The sequence below is a fragment of the Xenopus laevis genome, chromosome 9_10S, assembly GCF_017654675.1.
Source record: "Xenopus laevis strain J_2021 chromosome 9_10S, Xenopus_laevis_v10.1, whole genome shotgun sequence".
Classification (NCBI taxonomy): domain Eukaryota; kingdom Metazoa; phylum Chordata; class Amphibia; order Anura; family Pipidae; genus Xenopus; species Xenopus laevis.
Window position 1 is genome coordinate 322018 of NC_054388.1, and position 25183 is coordinate 347200.

The 25183-nt window shown below is 42.5% G+C and overlaps 1 protein-coding gene across 2 annotated transcripts; it reads left to right on the forward strand.

The window, feature by feature from the left end:
• The first annotated feature begins 3020 nt into the window (after window positions 1–3020).
• LOC100037118 (uncharacterized) lies at window positions 3021–24752 on the forward strand. 2 transcript variants are annotated; one of them, NM_001097828.1, is given in 7 exon segments: window positions 3021–3484; window positions 14833–15045; window positions 21115–21259; window positions 21563–21689; window positions 22370–22418; window positions 22552–22731; window positions 22806–24752. In NM_001097828.1, coding segments are annotated over 7 exon segments (1077 nt in total). In that variant the 5' UTR covers window positions 3021–3389; the 3' UTR covers window positions 23074–24752.
• The last annotated feature ends 431 nt before the right edge of the window (window positions 24753–25183 follow it).

The following is a 25183-nucleotide window of genomic DNA, read 5'->3' on the forward strand; positions in this document are numbered from 1 at the left end:
AGCCACACGCACAGGCTTCAGCTTTAAGTGTTTCATTATGGGGATATCCAATAACACTATTAGAGAAATAGATTTGTCATGAAAACATGAAAAAGTATATTAGGGTAAGTAAAATGTATAATGAAGCAATAGAATTCTTAATGAATCAGATGAAAATTGAGCATAGGACTGGCCAGATATGGGATGACTTTATTATTAAATATATTGCAATATATGGACAAACAATCCCTGTGTTGTTTAAAGGGTAAGGCATTTTTCAGTAGCAGTAGCACAAAATGTCTCTGTCTTAAATATATTGATTATGGGTTGAGTGCAGAGGAATCTTGTATTTGACTATATGTATTTTGTGGTCACAGTCTCATTGCACCCCCGCCTAATGTTTTTAAAAAATAGTGGTGAGCACAACTTTCCCTTGCTTGTTAATGAGACAAACGCATGACAATTTAGAGCACAATTAAGAGAACACTGGCTTAATCAAAGTCACAATGAACGGCATTTTGCTGGATTTTTCTTTATATAAAGAAATGAGAGGAGCAAGTAGGAAATGGCAACAGTTCATGAAGCCTAACGTTTGTCATTACAATTTGCTTTAAAAGTGCAACAAATGTGAAAGCTCCAGAGTCGTATTGTTGTACATGGAGATAATAATTGCTCCTCTCGGATCTCTGGGGATTGGCATGTGGCCTTGTAAAACTGCTTTTATATATTTTTTTTTTCTATTTGACCCATGATTATTAACGTTCCTCTAAATTAAACCTTGTTTCACAGACTAGAAGCCACAATTGCCTTTGAAAGAGAACCTGGGAGGGACAGTTGGAGTCATTATACATCCAGGAACCGGTTGTTCACTCATTTCGAGTTTTATAGACTGTGACATAACAGCATCGCCGCTACTTTAATGTCACGTCTCATCAGACAACACATCGTTATAAATGACATATGACTTATTGCCATTTTTCCAAGATGACTGAGCCACTAAGTATATCAATTTACTGCAGGACTTCAGCCTCCAGCCAAAAGATTTCACATGAACAAGATGACTTGGGATCCATCACAGCAGCTCAAATAAATCACAGAATAAATCACAGAATAAATCACAGAACATCTCACCAATTTCTGGAATTATACATCCAAAAACAAAATTGCTATTTTTGTCCCTTGCATACCAGACATACGGCTGTAATACATTATTGGGCTCAACAAGTCTGTCCAAGAATATATTTATCCCCCTCTTAAGGACATTAAATGAGAAGAAACAAGAAAGCACTGGGGGTTGGCAAGTTCAGGAACCCCCAGTAATTCTAGATTTACTCAAAAATGAACTTGGTACTGGTTGCTGAGCTCTGTGCACCTTCTTTTTCAGGTGTCTCCCCATGGGCTCTGCAAGATTACTGAAGTGCACACATGCCCTCCTATATCTACTGATACCTGGAACAGAAGATGAACAGAAATGGTGGAAGGGTTTTAGGAAACAATACTCTGGCCTTGTATGAAGAAAAGAAGGAGCAGCAGCTGAGCAACTTCATGGAGGTTTTAACTGTCCTTCTCTTGGGAATCCGCTCATCAACGATCGTCCCAAAGAACCATCTAAGTTGCTTTTAATGAAACGGTTTTTTCATTTTAGCTGCAAGAAAAAGCACATGAGCACCGAAGAGAAAACAGATCCTTATTATCCCTTTCCCTAAAAGCTTTCCAACCACAACTATTCAACTTACAGTCCTGTAATTACCAGGCTGAAGACATGACCCCATTTTTTTAATAACAGCACCACTTTCTGCCAATCTTTTTGGTACAAGGGCAGACAACACACAGATTAATGCCCAGGGCCGGACACTACAGAGCTCATGCCCCCAATCCTTTGCCTTTAAATGATCCTTCAACCAGTCACGTAGACTTCCATTGTTATTAATAGAGTCTAAAAGAAAACCTTGATGAACTGGCTGCAGAAATGGCTTCCTCACTGGCGTGGCTTGGACACCAAAGAGTTTCACACCCTCCTCAGACAATATATTTGCTCTCTTTATATATTTTACAAATTACACAATTAGGCTTACACACTCAATGAAACTTGTATAGGATGAAAAAGTCATTTGTCCCCAGTCTCTTGGACACACAGGGGCCCATTCACTAAGCTTGAGTGAAGGAATAGAGGAAAATAGAGGGAAAAAAAATGTGATTTTCGAATGGTTTATTTGACTACTTCGACCATCGAATTGGCTACTTCAACCTTCGACTACGACCTTCGAAAGATTCAAACTAAAAATCGTTTGAATATTCAACCATTTGATAATCGAAGTACTGTCTCTTTAAAAATTTCTTCGACCCCCTAGTTCGCCACCTACAACTTACCGAGGCCAATGTTAGCCTATGGGGAAGGTCCCCATAGGCTTTCCAAGGTTTTTCTGATCGAAGGATAATTCTTTGATCGAATTGTGCTAAATCCTTCGACTTTGATATTCGAAGTTTTTTAATTCGGCATTCGAATATCGAGGGTTAATTAACCCTCGATATTGGACCCTAGGTAAATGTGCCCCACAGTGTCACTCACTGACAGGTTGTGTCACATACATGTTGTGGTGTCTCTCTCACACACAAACCAACAACATATTGAGTTTCATGTCACCTTCCTCCTTTATAGGAAATATGTCCCTACTTGTTCAGGGGAGACTCGGCCTCCCCAATCCTTCATTAAAAATCCGCCTGTAACTGGCAGTAGTTGCTAGCAGCCAGCTCATAATTCATCTCTAGCAGCCAGTTCTGCCTGTCAGCTGGCTTTAGCCCCGCCCCCACACTCTGTCCTCATTGCAAACGAGTTTGTGCAGCACAGACTACAGTCTCAGTCAGAGGGAAAGCAGCTCAATTGGGAAGCTCTGCCACACACAGTATTCCTGCTTCTTCCCACTCACACCTATTTGCCTGCAAAAGACAACGCTCTGCCCCTTCATATCCCCCTAGGCTCTATATACAGAACATATACAGAACATATACAGAACATATACAGAATATACTGAATATACAGAGGAAGAAGCAGCAGCTGTGGGAAAGGAAGTCACAGCAAGAGCTTTAACAGCAGCTCCAGGGACCGGCTGCATCAGAACCTGCAACTCTGCAACTGCAACTCTGCAACTGCAACTCTGCAACTCTGCAACATGTGCTCCTGGCAAATTCACTCTTTCACCCACACCGACAATAACATACGGTTTTCTATAGACTGAAAGAACTTTACTTTTGTTGTGCAGAGTTATTTTGTATCTGCATTTCCTGGATCTTATTGTTTTTGTAATCTGAATGACAAGTTTCTACCCATTTATTGGCAAAGTGTATTTTCCCAGAAGAAGAAGAAGAAGAAGCCGCGTGTCGTTTGGCATTTTAGGGAGACATCGGGGATAATGGCAAAGAGCTGCCTGGTCAGTCGCACCCAGACGGTTCCCAGGGAAGATCCGTTCCTGAGCAGCTACAGACTGTTGGGCAAGGAGTTGGGCAGGTAAGGAAGGGGCATGGACTTGATCAGACTCTTATTGTCTTTGCTACAACCGACCTTAAGTTACCCGCTTGCTTTACTAACCCTGACAACTTTCCCACTCCCATGTGTCCTCCAGTGGGTGCCAATTGCTGTAGCAATCAGCCAGACTGAATGGACAGAAGAATAAAGAGGATAGAAGTAATGTATTCAGTAAGTAGTGGCTGCTTTTAACTGGGGTACAGTTGGTGCCATTGTTTTCTGTGGGGTATATAGTGTAGCATGCCCCCTTAAGGGACAACCAAACATTTTTAGGCACCATGCGCCCATCACTGACTGGCGCTCTATTGAGTGACAGTTACCTGAGCCACGAATGCACTGCTCCAATTGCCACACTCGGGATCCACAATGTCACGTTAAAAGCAGCCACCCCTTAATGTATCACTGATAAACCGTCTCATTATGATATAAACGTACGGCTTCACTGATCAGAGATATATATACATTTAAACTTAATATACAAAATTGGGGATGCACCGAATCCACTTTTTTGGATTTGGCCGAACCCCCGAATGCTTGGTGAAAGATTCGGCCAAATACTGAACTGAATCCAAATTTGCATATGCAAATTACGGGTGGGAAGGGGAAAACATTTTTTACTTCCTTGTTTTGTGACAAAAAGTCATGCAATTTACCTCCCCACCCCTAATTTGTATATCCAAATTAGGATTCGGTTTGGCCTGGCAGAAGGATTCGTCCGAATCCGAATCCTGCTGAAAAAGGCCGAATCCCGAACCGAATCCTGGATTCAGTGCATCCCTATACAAAATGTTTTGGTTTTACTATAAATCTGTAAAATGTTGTGTGAACTTCCTTTTCTCCTTCTAGATTGTAAATTATTACTTGCAAGAAAAATCCAGATATAATATGATTTCATACACATATATAATGGGGCAAGAGAGTATTTCTGGGGGCTTTCTGGGTAGAAATATGTGCCTGGGGAATTGTGAATAGCTTTGGAAGAGACAGCCAGTAAAAGTGTCTGCAGATTGTTCCAAAGGGTTAACATTGGTGTCCCTGGGAATAGGGTGCAGGGAATAGGGTGCAGGGAATAGGGTGCAGCGCTGGGAGATGTTTCACATACCTGCTGTGTGTGTGTGCATTTGCCCCAGATCATTAGCAATCATTAGACGCTGTTTACTCAAGCTCTTGGCCTTCATTAGACTCTTTGTCCAACTGGGTTCTGATAATAGACAGTCTTTATTTGTCGGCACCCCGGTGTCACTCGTTGGATTCAGCCAAGTCTTTAACTAGATAAAAAAAACTTTTAACGACAGGTGAATAGAAAACTTAGCATAGAATGTCACAAGGAAAGGATGTCATCGCTCTAGGGTTTACCTTTAAATCATCATCATTTATTTATATAGAGCCGACAAGTTACACAGTGTTTAATCCTGTACAATACAGAGCTGGGCCCTTAGATGAACTTTATTTTGGGGACTTTTCCTAGAATCAGGCAACAGGCCAGTCTGCCGGGTATTATTTAGTATTATTTAGTATCATAATGGTGCATGTGCAGCAGTTTGACTGATTAGAAGGAATAAACAGGTCATTGGAGATGCCACAAGATACAGTCATTCCTATTGTCGCAAATAAAGTGTGAGCCAGTTGGATCCCAATGAAACTCCACAAGGAAAAATGGTTTGCTCTAACTCAAACCAAGACATAGGAAATGTAACTTGGATACCAAAATGCAAATATGAACACGAATTAATGCCATGTTTAACGATACAAGTAGAAACCATGATGATCATAGTGTTCTTGTTCATATATTCTGCCACCAGATCCACAAATGAAATGTAAAGCTGGAGCACAAATGGAGACTTTTGGTGCAATGATGACATTACACAGACTAAAGTCTCTAGCAAGTGATCTGCTTATTATGGGCAACTATATTCCATTACTGGAGACGGATAAATCTGAGGTTAGGCAGAGTAGTGATAACTTGGGGCAAGCAATTGATACAAGTCAGGAAGAGGTGCAACTGAAACTCTCATACAGCTACAAGAAATGGACCTTTCACTTGCTGTCTGTGTCCGTCCATCTATCCATCAGATTGTCGCTTTCTGGTATGAGAAATCCCCTGATGGTGTTCTGTTTGATATGTATATTAACCTTTTATCTTTAAGTCATTACCTGCCCTATAAAAGCACAAGCATGAGTGGTAGGGACACGGGTGAATGACAAGGGTTAATTATGTGTGTCATTCACACCAAAGCATGAAGTGGCGGGTGGCCAGTATCTTCTGAAGTGACACCAAATCGACATATTCCAGCTCAGCCATTCACTGTTTACTTTGAACGTGTGAAAACGCCAGTTGCCTAATCAATTGCGTTCTCTGTTTAGAACGTCAACAATATCCTCTTGCACCCACTGAAGCTCCATGTAGGGGGTCAACAGTGAGGATGTGGCCAAGGTCCAGACCAATAAGAGCTAATGGTGACCATGCATGGGTGGATTGAAGGTGCCCATTTGGGTGCCAAGGGTTGCAGGCTTAGGTGCTGGATAAACACACTGGTAGTGCCATCTTGGCCTGTTCTGCATGGAGAAACCAGAGAGGTTTGAGTGAGCTGAACCCTCCAATGTGAAGGCCCAAGGACATAAGGGACACAGGGAGTGATTTACATGGTTCATCATTCATGACTGTGGGTGAAAAGCTTCAATTTGTGCTCCGGGAGTAGCGTGAGGCACGTGAATACCTTTCCACTGCACAACATTCCACTGGGAACTGGTGGACTGGAATTCCAGAGGCCGTGACTCTTTGACCCTTTTTTTCCTGTTTATTATCCAAAACAGACCCTGTGCTCTCCCGATGTTTTAGTCCCCTTTATTGAAAGCGTTGTCTTAAAATAACTTTAGAAAAAAGTATTAAGACATTTTGGCAGTGGGATAACGAAACACTGCAGCATTCTTTTGTGAACTTCAATTTAAAAACACAAAAAGCAAATGTAAACAGAGGTTTTTTTTTTAGCCAGTTAATAAATAAACTATTGGTATAAATCAAAGTAGATTTATAAGGCATCACACATGGACCAACTTTTGGTTTAAAATGGTTGGACTAGGTTGAAGTATCCTCCTTCCCAACATGAATCAAACTTAGGACCCAGAAGTGAAGCTATACCCCCAACTGGCCCGGGTGGAAAAATTGCACCCAGACCCCCTCTTCCCTGCCCAGAACCCCACTTCAACCATTGTGCAATCTGGTAGAAGATCGTGTTATTGTATCTTCTTGGAGCCCAATGGTGTGGAATATTTGGGTCCCCACTGTAGTTATGCCAGAGATAGGACCCAGCACAGTAGACAGCAACGCTAAATTGCCAATTTGCCCAAGTTACCTGCTCCTTCTCACTGCCATTTCTGTTGCATTAACTGAGACGTATTAATGAGCCGTAGCTTTTGCCTTGTTATATGTGATGCAGTGAGTTTAATTCACACAGACACAAGGAAAACAAAGTCCTGGGCCAGTCAGTGTGAGTTGCTTCTAACATTGACTTTCTCTAATGCAGCTGCCCTTCTGCTCCCCAGGGAAATGTAGAATGTTATTCTAATACAATTCTTCTCTTCTCTTACCCCCAGGGCTCAGTTTCCTTGTTTAACATTTTTTGGTTTCCCCAGGGTCCATGTTTAAAGAAATGCAGATATTCATTAGTTGTGGGTATTTCATGTGTAAGAGGAACCTCTTAGAAATATTATGAGGACATAGCCAATGGGCCCATAACATCTGTTCTCAACATAGTTGGGTGTGTTAATGAATGGCGTTTGCTCTTCTTCCCATAGAGTCTAACCCAGGGGTCTCCAACCTTATTTTAACCGTTGGGGAGCGACATAAGCATGCATTAAGTTCCTGGGGTGCCATATATGTACTGTGATTGGCTGTTTGGTAGCCCCTATATGGACTTGCAGTCTACAAGAGGCAGGACACCTGGTTTATTATACAACTAAAACTTGCCTTCAAGCTGGAAATCCAAAAATAAGCACCTGCTTTTAGGCCACTGTGAACAACATGTTGTACCAGAGCCACTGGTTGGGGATCACTGATCTAACTGATCACTGTTCCTGTTCTTTCTTGTATCTGCCTCGCTCTTCATGGTGTATATTTTTCACTGGGAAAAAAGATTCTTTAAGAAGTAGCCCAAAAGTTGTAACTGACCAGGCCTATTTTAAATCGCAGTCCAGACCTGCCTGAAAGGGGTCCTCCCAGTTCCCCCAGTTTGTCTTTAGTTTAGTTAAGTCTACAGAACAGACTCTAGTAATCTAAATGTCTAAAGGTCTTAAAATCCAGTTTCTGAGCTACAACAGCTGGTGGCTAGTGATGAGAGAAATGGTTTCTCTGCAAGAAAAAAGATAACAATGGGTGATAAAAAAATGCATTTGGGAAATTTTTTGCCGTTTCACAAATCTTTGGGCGAAATGGGTCAAATTCGCATATCGCTACTGGTGGCCTTTAATTAGATTGATGTTTGGTACAATTCCAAGTCTTCTAAGCTCCTTGCATCCCATACTTGTAGCTGCTGACACTTCTACATAGAGCCAACACAACATATTGCTTTTAAATGATCTTTTCAACCAAGTCATGGTGGTGAAAGTGGGTCCTTAGGCTACGGGCACACAGACTGTTGGCTCTGGCTATTGTCTGGCTGAGAGAAGCAGATCTGCTCAGTTCCCCTGCTCCATTGATTTGAATCCAATCAGCCTTTGTGAGGTCACACACGTCAGAGCTGAAGGAGAGATCAGTATTTGTGTCTCTTTTAATGCTCTCCGTCATATCTAGCCTTGGATAATAAGATCTGTAGAAGGAAACTATATATAATAAGGGTTATAACAGCCTGCTGTATTAGGGTTATGAGTTTAGGCTGTAGTAGGCTCTTTTATGTGTTTCATAGACAGTCTGCAGTTGAGAATAGGGAAGAATGAAACTTATACAAAAACCCATGACTAACTGTAAAACAGTTAATATTCTTATAAATAGTGATTCAGTTTTATCACATGCCTATGATGGCTATTAAACAGAATTAGAATTTTACTGGGCCCCACAACATTTTTACGGGACCCTATAAAGGTGTCCATAGACGTAGAGATCTGCTCGATCGGGCTGAACTGATCGTGGGCCCTAGCGCCCAATGATTGGATCATAATGGATCCGATACGGGCGGTTGCATAGACGCACAGATGTGTCCGCGATCCGATGGGATTTTTTAACCTGCCCGATCGAGATCAGTCTGACTTTCGGCCAGATATTGATCGGGGAAGCCCATCGGATTGCCCCCCACACGGGCCAATAAGCTACTGACTCGGTCTGTCTGCAGTTTTTATCGACCCGTGTATGGGGGCCTTAACACTGGGACTTCTACTGTTTCTTTAAATGCTGAAGAAGCTCGTTTAAAAAGCAAAGTTAAACAAGGCACTGAAGTGGCGACAGAAGAAGAGCTTTTATCAGAGCTGTTGGATGAAAGAGATTGGAGATATGTGGGCTAAACCCTTCTTGACCTAGGAAATTATCTGCCTTATCATGAAATACAGACATTTGTATATATAGAGATTCTGCACATCAAACAGGAGAAGAGAAAAGCACAGGGGGTATCAGTCTGGGGCAATTATCAGGACGTGGCCTCCTGCTGGAACTTGCCTCCCCCACGGAGTTAAAGAGACACCCTGCTTGTTTGTTTGTTTTGAAATAGAACAACTGGATGAGAGCACTATTAGAAAAACATTGGCTTTAGCACTATTAGAAAAACATTGGCTTTATTTCTGAATTCATAGATCTCACTTTATATGGGAAAAGTGGTTTCCTCAAGGCAAGTGATTCTACAACCTAAAAACATTCGGTGCCGGGATCTTTCCTTCATCTACTCCTCCAGATCAAAGAAAGAGCCCTTTAATGTAGGAAAACTCTGCCTTGTACATCTAAATTAGAGTTGCCATCTCATTGCCCAGCACTGGAAAGCCCCTGACCCTCCTTCTTACCAGATGTGGCTAAAGTCGGTTCAGGAATTACAAAAAATGGAGGATCTGATTGCCAGGAGAAAGGGTTCTACTAAAACTAACACAACTATTTGGCAACTATGGATTCTGGAGCAAGTTTGAGAAAGCCTAGGGGGTCGGTAGGAATTGGCTAAAGTATGTTATAGTTAAAGTCTGTCAATCCGGTGGTACAAGCTAGCGCTAAACTTTTTCTGGTACGAACCATCTCCAGGTATAACTATGGGCTACTGCTCCCATCCTGAATTTGCCAATAGATTTTTTCATTGTCAATAAAGATGTAAGTATCAGTGTTAGAAATATCTATTTCCTAACAAAAACTCTTACTTTTTCAATAAGCTGGGGACTCACAGTTGTGAGGCACAATGCATATGACCGTCATGTATTTATCTTTTTGGTCAAACTTCTGTGCTTGTAAAAATGTCTAGACCCAATCTGCGTATTGGGTAATATTCCTTATCATTTGAACTGAGCTGTGGCATTATCTGTTCAACTATTTGCAATCAATAAATCTCACTTGAACCAAAAAAAAAAATTAGAGTTGCCATAATGTCCCTTTAAATGAGATTAATATCAATTCTACAAGCTCCATGATAATTAGCAATGAATGTATTGATGGTTTTAACTGGTTTCTATGAAGTTGCACAGAATGGTCCCACTTAGAACAGTAACTTGGCCCATTGGGGCCCGAGCAGCCCTCTTTCACAATAAAAACATAACCAGAGGGCCACAGAAACGGGCAGTTGTACTGGTGGCCACATGCTGGGCGTTAGTAGCCCCCCAGCTCCAAAACAAGAAAGAGGTGAAACAAATAACCAATGTAAATAAGTCACCAAGTTATATTTAAAAAATATAAATATCTCCAAAGTCACCTCAGCTGTCACTTTGGTATAAAAGCAGCTCATTGGGGCTGATCTATTCACCACTGCCATTATTCAACCAATGGGAGGGCTAGAACTGCTACGTTTACCCCCTACAATGCCCAGGGGTGAATTGTTAACACAAAGAGAGTAGAGCAGATAAGAAACAAAAGCCAATAATGACTCCATTCCTTTTACTTTCCAGGCGCTAAAGCAATAATGAATCATTTAGATAAGGATCACTCCTCCAGCCTAACAGAATGCTGGGAATCAAATGAGGTTAAATAAAATATATTGCCAATGCCCCATGAGGGTTGATCTCGGCTCCTTCATTCCTTCCTTGTTGCACCAGAACCATTGGGTCGGCCCAGTTCTTCATTGGTTACAAGCAGTGACATGCAGCCTAGTACCTTCATTGCATTTGAGTTGACATATACAGGTATGGGACCTGTTATCCAGAATGATCAGAACCTTGGGGTTTCTGGATAATGAATCTTTCCGTAATTTGGATCTTCATACCTAAAGTCTACTAGAAAATCATGTAAACCGTAAATTAACCGAATAGGCTGGTTTTGCTTCCAATAAGGATTAATTATATCTTAGTTGGGATCAAGTACAACCTACTGTTTTAATATTACACAGAAAAGGGAAATCTTTTTTAAATATGTGAATTATTTGATTAAAATGGAGAGTATAGGAGACTGTGGCTTTCTGTAATTCTGAGCTTTCTGGATAAAGGGTTTCCAGATAACAGATCTACACCTGTACCACAGTCTAGGGCTTGTTCAGAAAGAATATAAGGCTCAGACACGCATTGCAGCAGCATTGAACTAAATAATCGTAAGAGAGTCTGGTTGGAGTGCTGGTCGCGTGAGGATCAGGTTAAAACGTTCGCTCAGTATATTTGTAACAGGAAATCCTGTCGCCATAAAGGTTCAGAATGTCTAAAGCACAGTGTAGACGCACACAACACAGCTGCTACACACACACAACACACACACATTTCTGATCATCGCTTGCTCTGGCATCTGAGAAACCATGATCCAAATGATAGGACTGGGTCATATATTAATGGCACTGGAACAAAATGGGGGGTGTGAAGCCAGTGAGACAGGCCGGCTCCAAATTCCCAGACTATATTCCGTCTTCTCCGTTCCTTTGTTCTCCTGTGCATCGTGTACATTTGTGCAGCTGCCACTAAAGTGCAGGTAGTGGCCAAACCAGGGGTAACTGTACCAGCTAGGCAGCGGCAAGAATATATTGTGAATGTGTCACTATTTTGTGGTTGTTAGTTTTAACAATGACACTTGCTTGCTGGGACTGCTTGGGGACACTGCAGGAAGTTGCATTCACAGCACTGCGGTAAAGCAAATTCAGAATGTTACAGGTTGCTTTTATACTGTTGTTGACTTCAAGGCAGTTATGTAATCAGAAGTCATTGGGCCCCGTCACCCCCTCGGCTAAACAATCTGATCAACCCATTATCCCCAACTCAACCCATGATCTCCAACTCATCCCATTATCCCCAATCAACCCATTATCCCCAACTCATCCCATTATCCCCAACTCAACCCATTATCCCCAACTCAACCCAATATCCCCAACTCAACCCATTCTCCCCAACTCAACCCATTCTCCCCAACTCAACCCATTATCCCCAACTCAACCCATTATCTCCAACTCAACCCATTATCTCCAACTCATCCCATTATCCCCAACTCATCCCATTGTCCCCAACTCAACCCATTGTCCCCAACTCAACCCATTATCCCCAACTCAACCCATTATCCCCAACTCAACCCATTGTCCCCAACTCAACCCATTATCCCCAACTCATCCCATTGTCCCCAACTCAACCCATTGTCCCCAACTCAACCCATTGTCCCCAACTCAACCCATTATCCCCAACTCAACCCATTATCCCCAACTCATCCCATTGTCCCCAACTCAACCCATTATCCCCAACTCAACCCATTGTCCCCAACTCAACCCATTATTCCCAACTCAACCCATTATCCCCAACTCATCCCATTATCTCCAACTAATCCCATTATCCCCAACTCATCCCATTATCCCCAACTCAACCCATTGTCCCCAACTCAACCAAATGTCCCCAACTCAACCCAATGTCCCCAACTCAACCCATTGTCCCCAAATCAAGTGCAGTTATTTGATGACCTTGTATGGAGAGTGTTATTCTGCTCGTCATATTCCCCTGACCATACATCACTTTCAACATTGCCAGACCAAGAAGAGAATAAATATTTGCTATAAATGACTTATCATTGCAATTCATCCTTGTCATACAATCAGATCTTTGATGCCAGAGAGAAAACCAGAGATTTATTGACACAGAATAAGATTTACTGGCGCCTAATCTGTTTTAGTCACTTTGGGGCAAAGTCCCTCCATTAGTCCAACACATTGAAGGCAGTGTTTGTCTTTCTAGAGAACTAGTGGACAAACAAGAGACAGTCTGGCATTCACTAATATCTTACGAAAATGACCTCCTTACCCTCCTCACAGTAAACTCACCTTCTAAGCTCTTGAAAGAGAAAAGACACTAAAAACTAGATTTTACTGAGCGGCACAAATCTGAAAACATCAACTTAATTATCACTGTTCTCAATCCCACAAATCTCTACAGAATTTTCCCATGGACTGAGAAGTTAATGTCAAACCAGCATTTACCCCCTGATAATGAAACCATAGGTTTTGATTTGACACCGTGTGCCATTATCCTAATAGGAGTCACCACAAACAGGCGCCAATATTGGATTACTGTAAGACATGCGAGTGCTACTCATTCATTTCTCATCATCTTTCCAGCACAATCATTGGTGACTTCTATAGATTTCTGATGGTAACTTTACTAAGGAACCATTTGACTTATACACACAAATAACATTCTGATCTTCTCTACTTGTAGCAGAAATCAAACCTTACCACATTCCTCCAGCTCTATTCCTCTTCACTTGAATGGGAAGCTCCACAAGCTGTGTTTGATTTGTGGGGTCAGTGACCCCCGACAACCAGATGGCATTTTTAGTTGCAGGCTGGAAAGAAGCAGAACAGGAAGGATAATAAACGAAAAATGAAAATAAACAATGAAAACCAGCGAATCTATAATGTTTAAACTTTCCTCATTGTGTGAGAGGCAGTTTGTGTGTTTGTTACATTGTCCCTAACATTGTGTAGCTCTGCACTTCAACTTGACTTTGACATTCAAGGTCAGCAGATCCCTGTGGAACCCGTTACAGGTGGTAAATATTTTTGGGCCATTTGCTCGTTGGCATGGACGTGTGAGCTGCTCACAGATGGCATCTTTTAACCTTAAACTTCACTTGTAAGGACAGAGGTGTCTTTCAACAGGCAAAATGATGCGTGTGTGTTGGTTTGGTAACTTGTGCAGCTTAGAGGGAACATTGCTCAGGGCAGGGCAACTTTAGGTGCAATAATGAGACACATATTACAACTTGGTGTGACAAAAGAGAGTGTCCAGCAATGACCAGCAATTAAACTATTAGGTGGCAGGAGGCAGGAACATTTTTATATTTAATCTCTCCCCCTGTGTGACACAACTCTAAGGGCAGAGACACACGTGGAGATTCGGGGAGATTAGTCGCCCGAAGTTGCCTCACAAGGAAACCTCAGGCGGCTTCAGAAAACAAAGCGCTCCGAAAGCCATCCTGTTGGCGATTTAGATTTGCCTGAAGAAGAGGCAATTTGTTGCCGGGCGACTGATCTCGCCGAATCTCCACGTGTGTCTCTGCCGTAAGGGTGAAGGTACACAGAGTTACTAGTAGCAGCTACTTATTGTGGCTACAAAATACCCTGCCATAGACAATACTGAGAATTGCCTCTGCTAAAACACACACAAGAGACAGTTATCAGTAAATTATCAGAATTGTCTATTTTAGTAGCTGTGATAAGTAGCTGCTACTAGTAATACTAATACATAATTAATACCTAATACCAGCTGCTACTAGTAGCTCTATGTGTCTTCACCCTAAGGTCTCTATTTGTACATTTTTAGCTTCATGGGACACAATGGCAGCAAGTTGACTGCGTTTCCAATGTAGATGTCAGTCTAAGTGTGGTGTTATGGGAATTGTAGAATTTCAGCCATTGTTTTGCAATGCAGATTTGTGGCACCAAAGTGTCTGGCAGAAAATGGGAAGAGAAAGTGGCTGAGAGACAAAGTTCTGCCCATGTGAGTGAGACTGTGGCACACGCCTATGGCTCAGGGATGGAAAGTCCATTCACTCCCTTGTAGTCATGATAGAGGTCCCAATCTTTACTGATTTCGGCAAAGAAATGTGAGACTTTGCATTTTCACTTGAAATCAGCCGGAGCCGACACAAGGTTCCTCATGGGAACAGGTCGAGGCTACGGCCTGTGTAGGGGTTGGTTTTCGCTCTGCTCTCGCCACACGGGGGGCTGAATAAAACAAATTAATTTTGTTGTCCATAGGGGGAAGTTTGCGGTGGTCAGGAAATGTGTGGAACTGGGCAGTGGCAAGGAATACGCCGCCAAGTTTTTGAGGAAACGTAGAAAAGGCGAGGATTGTCGCAGCAACATCATCAACGAAATCGCCATCCTCGAAATGGCCAGGTTTTCCCCGTACGTGGTGGATCTTCATGAGGTGTACGAGACCAACAACGAGATCATCCTCGTCATGGAATAGTAAGTGTCTCTGAAAGAATTGTGAGTATGACGTCTCCTGCTTGTACATATTTGCAATGATTTGGCACATGGGGAGCATCTATTACCTATTTTGATGCACGGGGGGCCATTGGGAGGCATTTAGGGTTACCTTGTTTCTAGCAACCTCTGGAGAACCAGCCTTGTGTGTCCTGAATGAGGAGCAATAGCGGTGAACCATTTTAAAACAGATCCACACACACTAAAATTCTCATTGAGGCCCTTGGGAAAAATTGTTTTAAGTTGCCAAATCCAAAAAGCCTCACGTCTTAATAAAGACCATTTGTCAACAATGGCAGTGCCCATCTATTAGTGGTAGAGATTAGAGAGTTGCACCTAGAGCAGGAGTGCCCGTACTCTACTAATGTGGGGTCTGCTTTTAGTGATGTTGTCCCGTTATGATCTATTTCTACATCCATAATATCACTGGTAACATTCTGTTACGTGGAAAATACTGCTTAAATATTATATTTTTTTACAAGAGAATTTATATTACTATATTTAAAAAACAACTATTTCTTATGTAGCCATAACAGAATAAATGACTGAATGAAAAGAATAAAACAGAAGGGTAATTTAGACTGTTAGCTATTTGTTGACAGTGTGTTGAGATCTACTGATCCTCAGCTAAAGATCTACTGATCCCCATCTACGTTTTGGGCAGCCCTGACCTAGAGGAAAACCTTGGAGATGTCACCAGGGCACTTTGTGTCTTTATTTTTCACCCACTGACTTTATATCTCAAGCTTTGGAGGTGATTTGTACAAACAGCAGCAGGTTTCACGATACTTTGCCTGGAAATTGTCACCGCACGACACCCACAACTTGATTTCAAGCCTTTTTCTGAGAAGCTAAATAAGGTTCTGGGTTTGTTTGTCATCAGAGCTCACAGGTCCCCACATCCTGCCCAAGTCTCTCTCTCGCTGGGGTAATGGGGACTGGGGAGTCTCGCTTCACCTTATAAGGGGATCTGAAAACTCTACACAGGATGTCTCACAGACCTCGAGATCTCAGCACCTGTACAACCACCAAATACAGACATTCAGTGACACTATTCTATAAACATTCTTTATTTATTTCACCACAAAACTGAGCAGAATGTCAGTCTGTCTGTCCTGTGCAGGACTCGCAGCAGCTGAGCCGGATTTGCAGCAGAAAGTGAAGATTAGTTAAAAGAGGTTTTGCTTATTTCTGATTTGATTTGAAGGTGATATTGAGAGAGCAGCTGGGAGCACAGATGGAAGTGACTACAGGAAATTGTATGTGTTTAATCATCTCCCTGTCAGTGGGGCTTAGCAATCAGATTCAGCACAGAATAAAACGTGCACGCTCAGGAATATCGGCTTAGCAATCAAATTCAGCACAGAATAGAACGTGCACACTCAGGAATATCGGTTTAGCAATCAGATTCAGCACAGAATAAAACGTGCACGCTCAGGAATATCGGCTTAGCAATCAGATTCAGCACAGAATAGAACGTGCACGCTCAGGAATATCGGTTTAGCAATCAGATTCAGCACAGAATAAAACGTGCACGCTCAGGAATATCGGCTTAGCAATCAGATTCAGCACAGAATAGAACGTGCACGCTCAGGAATATCGGTTTAGCAATCAGATTCAGCACAGAATAAAACGTGCACGCTCAGGAATATCGGCTTAGCAATCAAATTCAGCACAGAATAGAACGTGCACACTCAGGAATATCGGTTTAGCAATCAGATTCAGCACAGAATAAAACGTGCACGCTCAGGAATATCGGCTTAGCAATCAAATTCAGCACAGAATAGAACGTGCACACTCAGGAATATCGGTTTAGCAATCAGATTCAGCACAGAATAGAACGTGCACGCTCAGGAATATCGGTTTAGCAATCAGATTCAGCACAGAATAAAACGTGCACGCTCAGGAATATCGGCTTAGCAATCAGATTCAGCACAGAATAGAACGTGCACGCTCAGGAATATCGGTTTAGCAATCAGATTCAGCACAGAATAAAACGTGCACGCTCAGGAATATCGGTTTAGCAATCAAATTCAGCACAGAATAGAACGTGCACACTCAGGAATATCGGTTTAGCAATCAGATTCAGCACAGAATAAAACGTGCACGCTCAGGAATATCGGCTTAGCAATCAGATTCAGCACAGAATAGAACGTGCACGCTCAGGAATATCGTCTTAGCAATCAGATTCAGCACAGAATAGAACGTGCACGCTCAGGAATATCGGCTTAGCAATCAGATTCAGCACAGAATAGAACGTGCACGCTCAGGAATATCGGCTTAGCAATCAGATTCAGCACAGAATAGAACGTGCACGCTCAGGAATATCGTCTTAGCAATCAGATTCAGCACAGAATAAAACGTGCACGCTCAGGAATATCGGCTTAGCAATCAAATTCAGCACAGAATAGAACGTGCACACTCAGGAATATCGGTTTAGCAATCAGATTCAGCACAGAATAAAACGTGCACGCTCAGGAATATCGGTTTAGCAATCAGATTCAGCACAGAATAAAACGTGCACGCTCAGGAATATCGGCTTAGCAATCAAATTCAGCACAGAATAGAACGTGCACACTCAGGAATATCGGTTTAGCAATCAGATTCAGCACAGAATAAAACGTGCACGCTCAGGAATATCGGCTTAGCAATCAAATTCAGCACAGAATAGAACGTGCACGCTCAGGAATATCGGCTTAGCAATCAAATTCAGCACAGAATAGAACGTGCACGCTCAGGAATATCGGTTTAGCAATCAGATTCAGCACAGAATAGAACGTGCACACTCAGGAATATCGGCTTAGCAATCAGATTCAGCACAGAATAGAACGTGCACACTCAGGAATATCGGTTTAGCAATCAGATTCAGCACAGAATAGAACGTGCACGCTCAGGAATATCGGTTTAGCAATCAAATTCAGCACAGAATAGAACGTGCACACTCAGGAATATCGGTTTAGCAATCAGATTCAGCACAGAATAGAACGTGCACGCTCAGGAATATTGGTTTAGCAATCAGATTCAGCACAGAATATAACGTGCACGCTCAGGAATATCGATTTAGCAATCAGATTCAGCACAGAATAGAACGTGCACGCTCAGGAATATCGGTTTAGCAATCAGATTCAGCACAGAATGGAACGTGCACGCTCAGGAATATCGGTTAGCAATCAGATTCAGCACAGAATAGAACGTGCACGCTCAGGAATATCGGTTTAGCAATCAGATTCAGCACAGAATAGAACGTGCACGCTCAGGAATATCGGCTTAGCAATCAGATTCAGCACAGAATAGAACGTGCACGCTCAGGAATATCGGCTTAGCAATCAGATTCAGCACAGAATAGAACGTGCACGCTCAGGAATATCGGCTTAGCAATCAGATTCAGCACAGAATAGAACGTGCACGCTCAGGAATATCGGTTTAGCAATCAGATTCAGCACAGAATAAAACGTGCACGCTCAGGAATATCGACTTAGCAATCAAATTCAGCACAGAATAGAACGTGCACACTCAGGAATATCGGCTTAGCAATCAGATTCAGCACAGAATAGAACGTGCACGCTCAGGAATATCGGTTAGCAATCAGATTCAGCACAGAATAGAACGTGCACGCTCAGGAATATCGGTTTAGCAATCAGATTCAGCACAGAATAGAACGTGCACGCTCAGGAATATCGGCTTAGCAATCAGATTCAGCACAGAATAGAACGTGCACGCTCAGGAATATCGGCTTAGCAATCAGATTCAGCACAGAATAGAACGTGCACGCTCAGGAATATCGGCTTAGCAATCAGATTCAGCACAGAATAGAACGTGCACGCTCAGGAATATCGGTTTAGCAATCAGATTCAGCACAGAATAAAACGTGCACGCTCAGGAATATCGAATTAGCAATCAAATTCAGCACAGAATAGAACGTGCACACTCAGGAATATCGGCTTAGCAATCAGATTCAGCACAGAATAGAACGTGCACGCTCAGGAATATCGGTTTAGCAATCAAATTCAGCACAGAATAGAACGTGCACGCTCAGGAATATCGGTTTAGCAATCAGATTCAGCACAGAATAGAACGTGCACGCTCAGGAATATCGGTTAGCAATCAGATTCAGCACAGAATAGAACGTGCACGCTCAGGAATATCGGTTTAGCAATCAGATTCAGCACAGAATAGAACGTGCACGCTCAGGAATATCGGCTTAGCAATCAAATTCAGCACAGAATAGAACGTGCACGCTCAGGAATATCGGTTTAGCAATCAGATTCAGCACAGAATAGAACGTGCACACTCAGGAATATCGACTTAGCAATCAGATTCAGCACAGAATAGAACGTGCACGCTCAGGAATATCGGTTTAGCAATCAGATTCAGCACAGAATAGAACGTGCACGCTCAGGAATATCGGCCTAGCAATCAGATTCAGCACAGAATAGAACGTGCACGCTCAGGAATATCGGTTTAGCAATCAGATTCAGCACAGAATAGAACGTGCACGCTCAGGAATATCGGCTTAGCAATCAAATTCAGCACAGACTAGAACATGCACGCTCAGGAATATCGGCTTAGCAATCAGATTCAGCACAGAATAGAACGTGCACACTCAGGAATATCGGCTTAGCAATCAGATTCAGCACAGAATAGAACGTGCACGCTCAGGAATATCGGCTTAGCAATCAGATTCAGCACAGAATAGAACGTGCACGCTCAGGAATATCGGCTTAGCAATCAAATTCAGCACAGAATAGAACGTGCACGCTCAGGAATATCGGCTTAGCAATCAGATTCAGCACAGAATAGAACGTGCACGCTCAGGAATATCGGCTTAGCAATCAGATTCAGCACAGAATAGAACGTGCACGCTCAGGAATATCGACTTAGCAATCAGATTCAGCACAGAATAGAACGTGCACGCTCAGGAATATCGGCCTAGCAATCAGATTCAGCACAGAATAGAACGTGCACGCTCAGGAATATCGGCTTAGCAATCAGATTCAGCACAGAATAGAACGTGCACGCTCAGGAATATCGGCTTAGCAATCAGATTCAGCACAGAATAGAACGTGCACGCTCGGGAATATCGGTTTAGCAATCAGATTCAGCACAGAATAGAACGTGCACGCTCAGGAATATCGGTTTAGCAATCAAATTCAGCACAGACTAGAACGTGCACGCTCAGGAATATCGGCTTAGCAATCAGATTCAGCACAGAATAGAACGTGCACGCTCAGGAATATCATGTGCCACAGAAATGACATTTTCCTACTGGGTTGACATTACAAACTAATAAACCGCATAAGCCTACAGAGCACCGGCACCATTCTACTAGTATTATTCATACAGCGCCGCCATAATATGCTGCAGAGATTATATAGAACATTTACAATGAGTCATAAAAAGTAACACTAACGATAAACCTGTAGCCTTACAGAGCATTTGTTTTTAGATGGGGTCAGTGACCCCCATTTGAAAGCTGTTATATATATATATATATATATATATATATATATAACAGCCGACGGAAAACTTGCTTAGAATGAGCCATTCTATAACATACTAAAAGTTAACTTAAAGGCGAACCTCACCATTAATAACGTGTAAACATGTGAGAATATTGTCCCTGGTTGTGTTTGAGGAGCCCATGACCCACGCTGGAGACAAAGTCGTTGTTTGGAGCTTCAAAAGGACAGGTTTTGTGGCAGCCCCTTGTTGATCCATAACTGTGCACTTGGCTGGGTGATTATTGGGGTGTCACATTGAGCTGCAGGGTTCCCCTAACTTTTCAGCACATTCATGTCAAAAAAATAATCCCTTCTGGAAGGTTCCGCAGTGCCCAGTCTGAGGACATCCATGAGAACAAAGCAGATTAGGAGGTGCCACTTTCTGCAATGCCGACTATGGTGATGGCACTGATGGTGATGGCACTTTCCATGCAAACATGTGAAACTACTGATGTTGGAAATGTGTTGGCTGATAAATCCATGACACAGGATTATTGTATTGTGTTGGACATCAGCCGTAATAAATGTTCTTCATGTGTTCTGTTGCCAGTGCGGCTGGGGGTGAAATCTTTGAGCAGTGTGTGGCCGACCACGACGAGGCTTTCACCGAGAAAGATGTCGTCCGACTGATCCGCCAGATTCTGCAGGGGGTGCTGCACCTACACACGTGCCATGTTGTTCATCTGGACTTAAAGGTACATTCATTTGGCTATTGTGTGAGGAGGAGGAGGAGGGTTACCAGGGCAAGCTTGTCCTCTCCCTCGGGAGCGTCAGCACTGGCACATACACTACATACAGTTAAGAAAGGGTGGAATCGCTTTTTTGCTGAATATAATACTCAAGGCATGTGTCTTGCAATTCCGTCAGCGAGCAGCAGAGGGGGTGCCTGACCCACTAGTTCTATCGCCTTGAGCTCCAAAATGACTTCGCCAGGATCTCATAGGACCTCATTCATTTTCTGAATTTGACATATTAACATAAAGTTCTGTTTCTTTCAGCCACAGAATATCCTGCTGACTAGTAGCAATCCCCTCGGGGACATTCGTATTGTGGACTTTGGCCTATCCAGACAGGTGGACACCATAAAGGAGGTCAGAGAGATTCTGGGAACCCCAGAGTATGTTGGTAAGTATAAGCCTAGGGTTACAAACCATCACTTTCTTAAAGAAACAACCGCACTTTATCATTAAAGACACAGGCACACAGGGGTATATCAGTGCTTGCTTGACTTTAATAGTTCACATCTTGCCAACATTCTGAGCAAAAACAAATAAATGCGTTACAGTTAGCAGTGGCGTAGTGTCCCCTGTGCTCAAATAATCCAGTTTCAGTTCCTAAAGGATTTCTGCTAACAAAACAGTCACAGCAAAGGGTGAAGGCAGGTGGGTTGTATGCTGCCAATCAAATTACCTCGCAAGGACCAAACACATAGACATAGCAAGTTGAGTAATTGGATTGAGTGATGATTACTTACAGAATGTAGAATGTCTTGTGCTGCTTTGAAGGGCCTCTGGTTTTTCACTCATCCTTTTAAGATCATTGGTTTTTGAATAATTTCACTTTGAAGGACAACGTTAATTCGGATATATATATATATATATATATATATATATATATATATATATATATATATATATATCTATATCACCCAAACGCTGGTGCTTTTCTCAATAACTTGTCTATAGAATCACTTACACTCTCCCCCATTCTGATTCCGATTATACCCCCCCCCCTTTATGTTATGTTTGTGTTTTATAAAGAAACAATTCTGTGTAAACGTTTAAACTGTGTTTTATTTATTGCAGCTCCTGAAGTCCTGAACTATGAGCCAATAAGCACCGCGACTGATATGTGGTAAGTTTGTTTTGCCAAAACTGCATGATATTATAGGAACTAACCTAAATGAATTGTAACAATAGATTGTTTGTACCCATTAGTCTCCTCAATACAAATGATAGGAGCTGACATCTTCATGTTGTATTTGCAGGAGTGTTGGGGTGCTGGCCTACGTCATGCTAACAGGGGTATCACCATTCCAGGGAGACACCAAACAAGAAACTTTCCTAAACATTTCCCAGGTCAATATTCAGTATGGGCAGGAAGATTTCGAAGGAATCTCAGATCTGGCCATAGACTTCATCAAGTCCCTGTTAATCAAGAATCCCAGGTAAGGAACTGATAGGAACAGGTACAAAATCAGAGTTTAACACTTTGCTAATGAACAATGATTCTTTTCTGTAGGAAGAGAATTCGAGCAGATCAATGCCTGAAGCACCCTTGGCTCTCTTCGCCCATTGAGTCTGAACCATTAGAAGAGGCAACCATTGAAAAGAAGGAATCAGAAGTGGAGGCACCTGAGGTTACTGAAGAACTAGTTCTCTTGGCTTCTTATACTGTGCATTGCCCTTGCCGGCAGTTGGAGAGCAGGGACTCCATAGAGGCTGAACTCAAGACAGTAAGAAATCCGTTTAATGCACTTCAGGAGATCCAGTCTGAGGTTGTCTGTTAACAAGTCTGTTTCATGTGCTTAAACTGAAGAGTTGTCACTGGAAAGAGACAAGTTTGGAGTGAGACCTTCATGAGGAATGAGTAGAGAAGCAGTGGTTTGGACCTGTTGAGCATTGTAGTCATGCAACAAGCTGCTGCACTTCTTGGAAAGCTCTGTTAATATTTGGCCTAACTGGCAGATTTCACTCAATGCCGACCTGACCTGTTACTTTGGCCTCATAATTGTGAAGAATTTAGGCGGCAACTTGGACTTTCAAACATCTCTCAAGGCTGCACCTTCATGCCTGTGGAGCACGTGGTTGCAGATTAGGACTATGCAGAGATGACTTTTATTGTTGGATGTTTATGAAATGTGCTCATAGCTTCACCTTGTTCATATTGGAGTATATATAGGCACATACTGTAAAATAGAAAGAGCTCAGCAATTTACGGGTGGGTGTATGTCTGCTTTCTTTTGCTCCAGTCTTCTGACCAGCTGCATGGCTGATACAGAGGTTAGCGCCAAAGCCAATAGCAAAGCTGGACATACAGGCTTGCTCTCACGCATACTTCATGTGTGCACTGAATTTTAAAAAGGGATTATAATTATTATTGCACTTGAACTATTGATGTTAATTGTACATATGTGGGAAGCAGCTTCTCCACTAGAACGTGGACTTTTGATGTGAATGTTAACATGGTGCCACTATATAAATAAAGGATGATGAGAATATGCAGTTTTATAGACAATCCATCACCTGCGTCTGCTTGCATCAAAACAACTTTATCTGGATACCTTCAAACAATTGTCTGTATTTGCTGCAGTGGGTTTTGGTGTTTAAAGGAATTGAAACTCACAACTGGGGTGGGGGGCCCTTAGACACTGACCCCCACTCTTTACATTAGACGTCTCTATTCACAAACAACAGGGAACTGCTGTACACAGAGAAGTCTTATAATTGGGGGATCCTTGTTTGAATTTTATCAGCACTGAACAGGGTTTCTTTGAGGCTTTAAGGTGACCGTAGCCACAGGGTTCTCCAGTCTCAATAACACAACACAGAGTAGGACAGAGTCTGGGGGAGTGAAGTTCAGTTCACGGATGGTCTCTGTGCATTATACAATTTCAATGCTCCCATTGGCCCATGGAATCCTCCAATGAGAATCCTGCCTCCCCTGTATATACCCCCTTGCCTGTCAGTATGATCTGCCCCGGAGGCACAAACCCACAGTCTATGGTACTGGGCCAGACGTGTGCACAAACCCAGGATTGTACAAGGTGCAGATCAGGCCCACTGCTACTTCTACTTCTATCTTTTGCTTCTGCTCTTTATTCTTGACTAATAATGGCAGGACAGAGGTAAAACAGTGATCTCCCTGTGTTTAGGAATCATTAGGCTTGTGTGATATCTGTGTGGAAAAGAAAAACACATAAAAAGTAGAAGGAAAATGAAGAAAAGGGACAAATACTGTCGATTGTTAGTATTCCCAAAGCCAAACCCATTTACTGTTATTTTGCACATCTGATAAGACATTTATATCGATTTGTTGTTACAGGTATGTGACTTTTGTGCAGTTGTTGCCTTCTTAATATGGATACAATTTTGGAAATAAAGATACATGCCTACGTATATAGAAATAGTGTTTTTTTTCTTTCTTTATATGGATAAAATGTTATAAATAAAGATACATGCCTACGTATATAGATATAGTGGGTTTTTTCTTTCTTTCCAGCCAAGCATTGTCAATGGGCCAATAATCTGTCCTGAATTTTCTTAGGGCCCCGTCTGGCTATGGACCGTGTATCACAAACTCCATTCTGTTCATCTGAACCTGCATTTGACAGTGGTGTAACTACCAGGGGTGCACAGGGTGCAATTGCACCCGGGCCCACACCCTGTCGGGGGCCCATGGAGCCGCAATGACTTTTACAGTGCACACGCCAGCAGCATTCTGGTGCAAGATTCATAGGGAGGAGGGTCCAACAGGGGGGCCCAGGTGCCCAACCTGTACAAGGGCCTGCCAGCGAGTAGTTACGCCACTGGCATTTGGTCTCAATGTAACTGAAGCAGTGATGTAGCGGGGCCTCAGATTGTAACCCCCAACAGGATTGTAACACCAACAGAATGTCA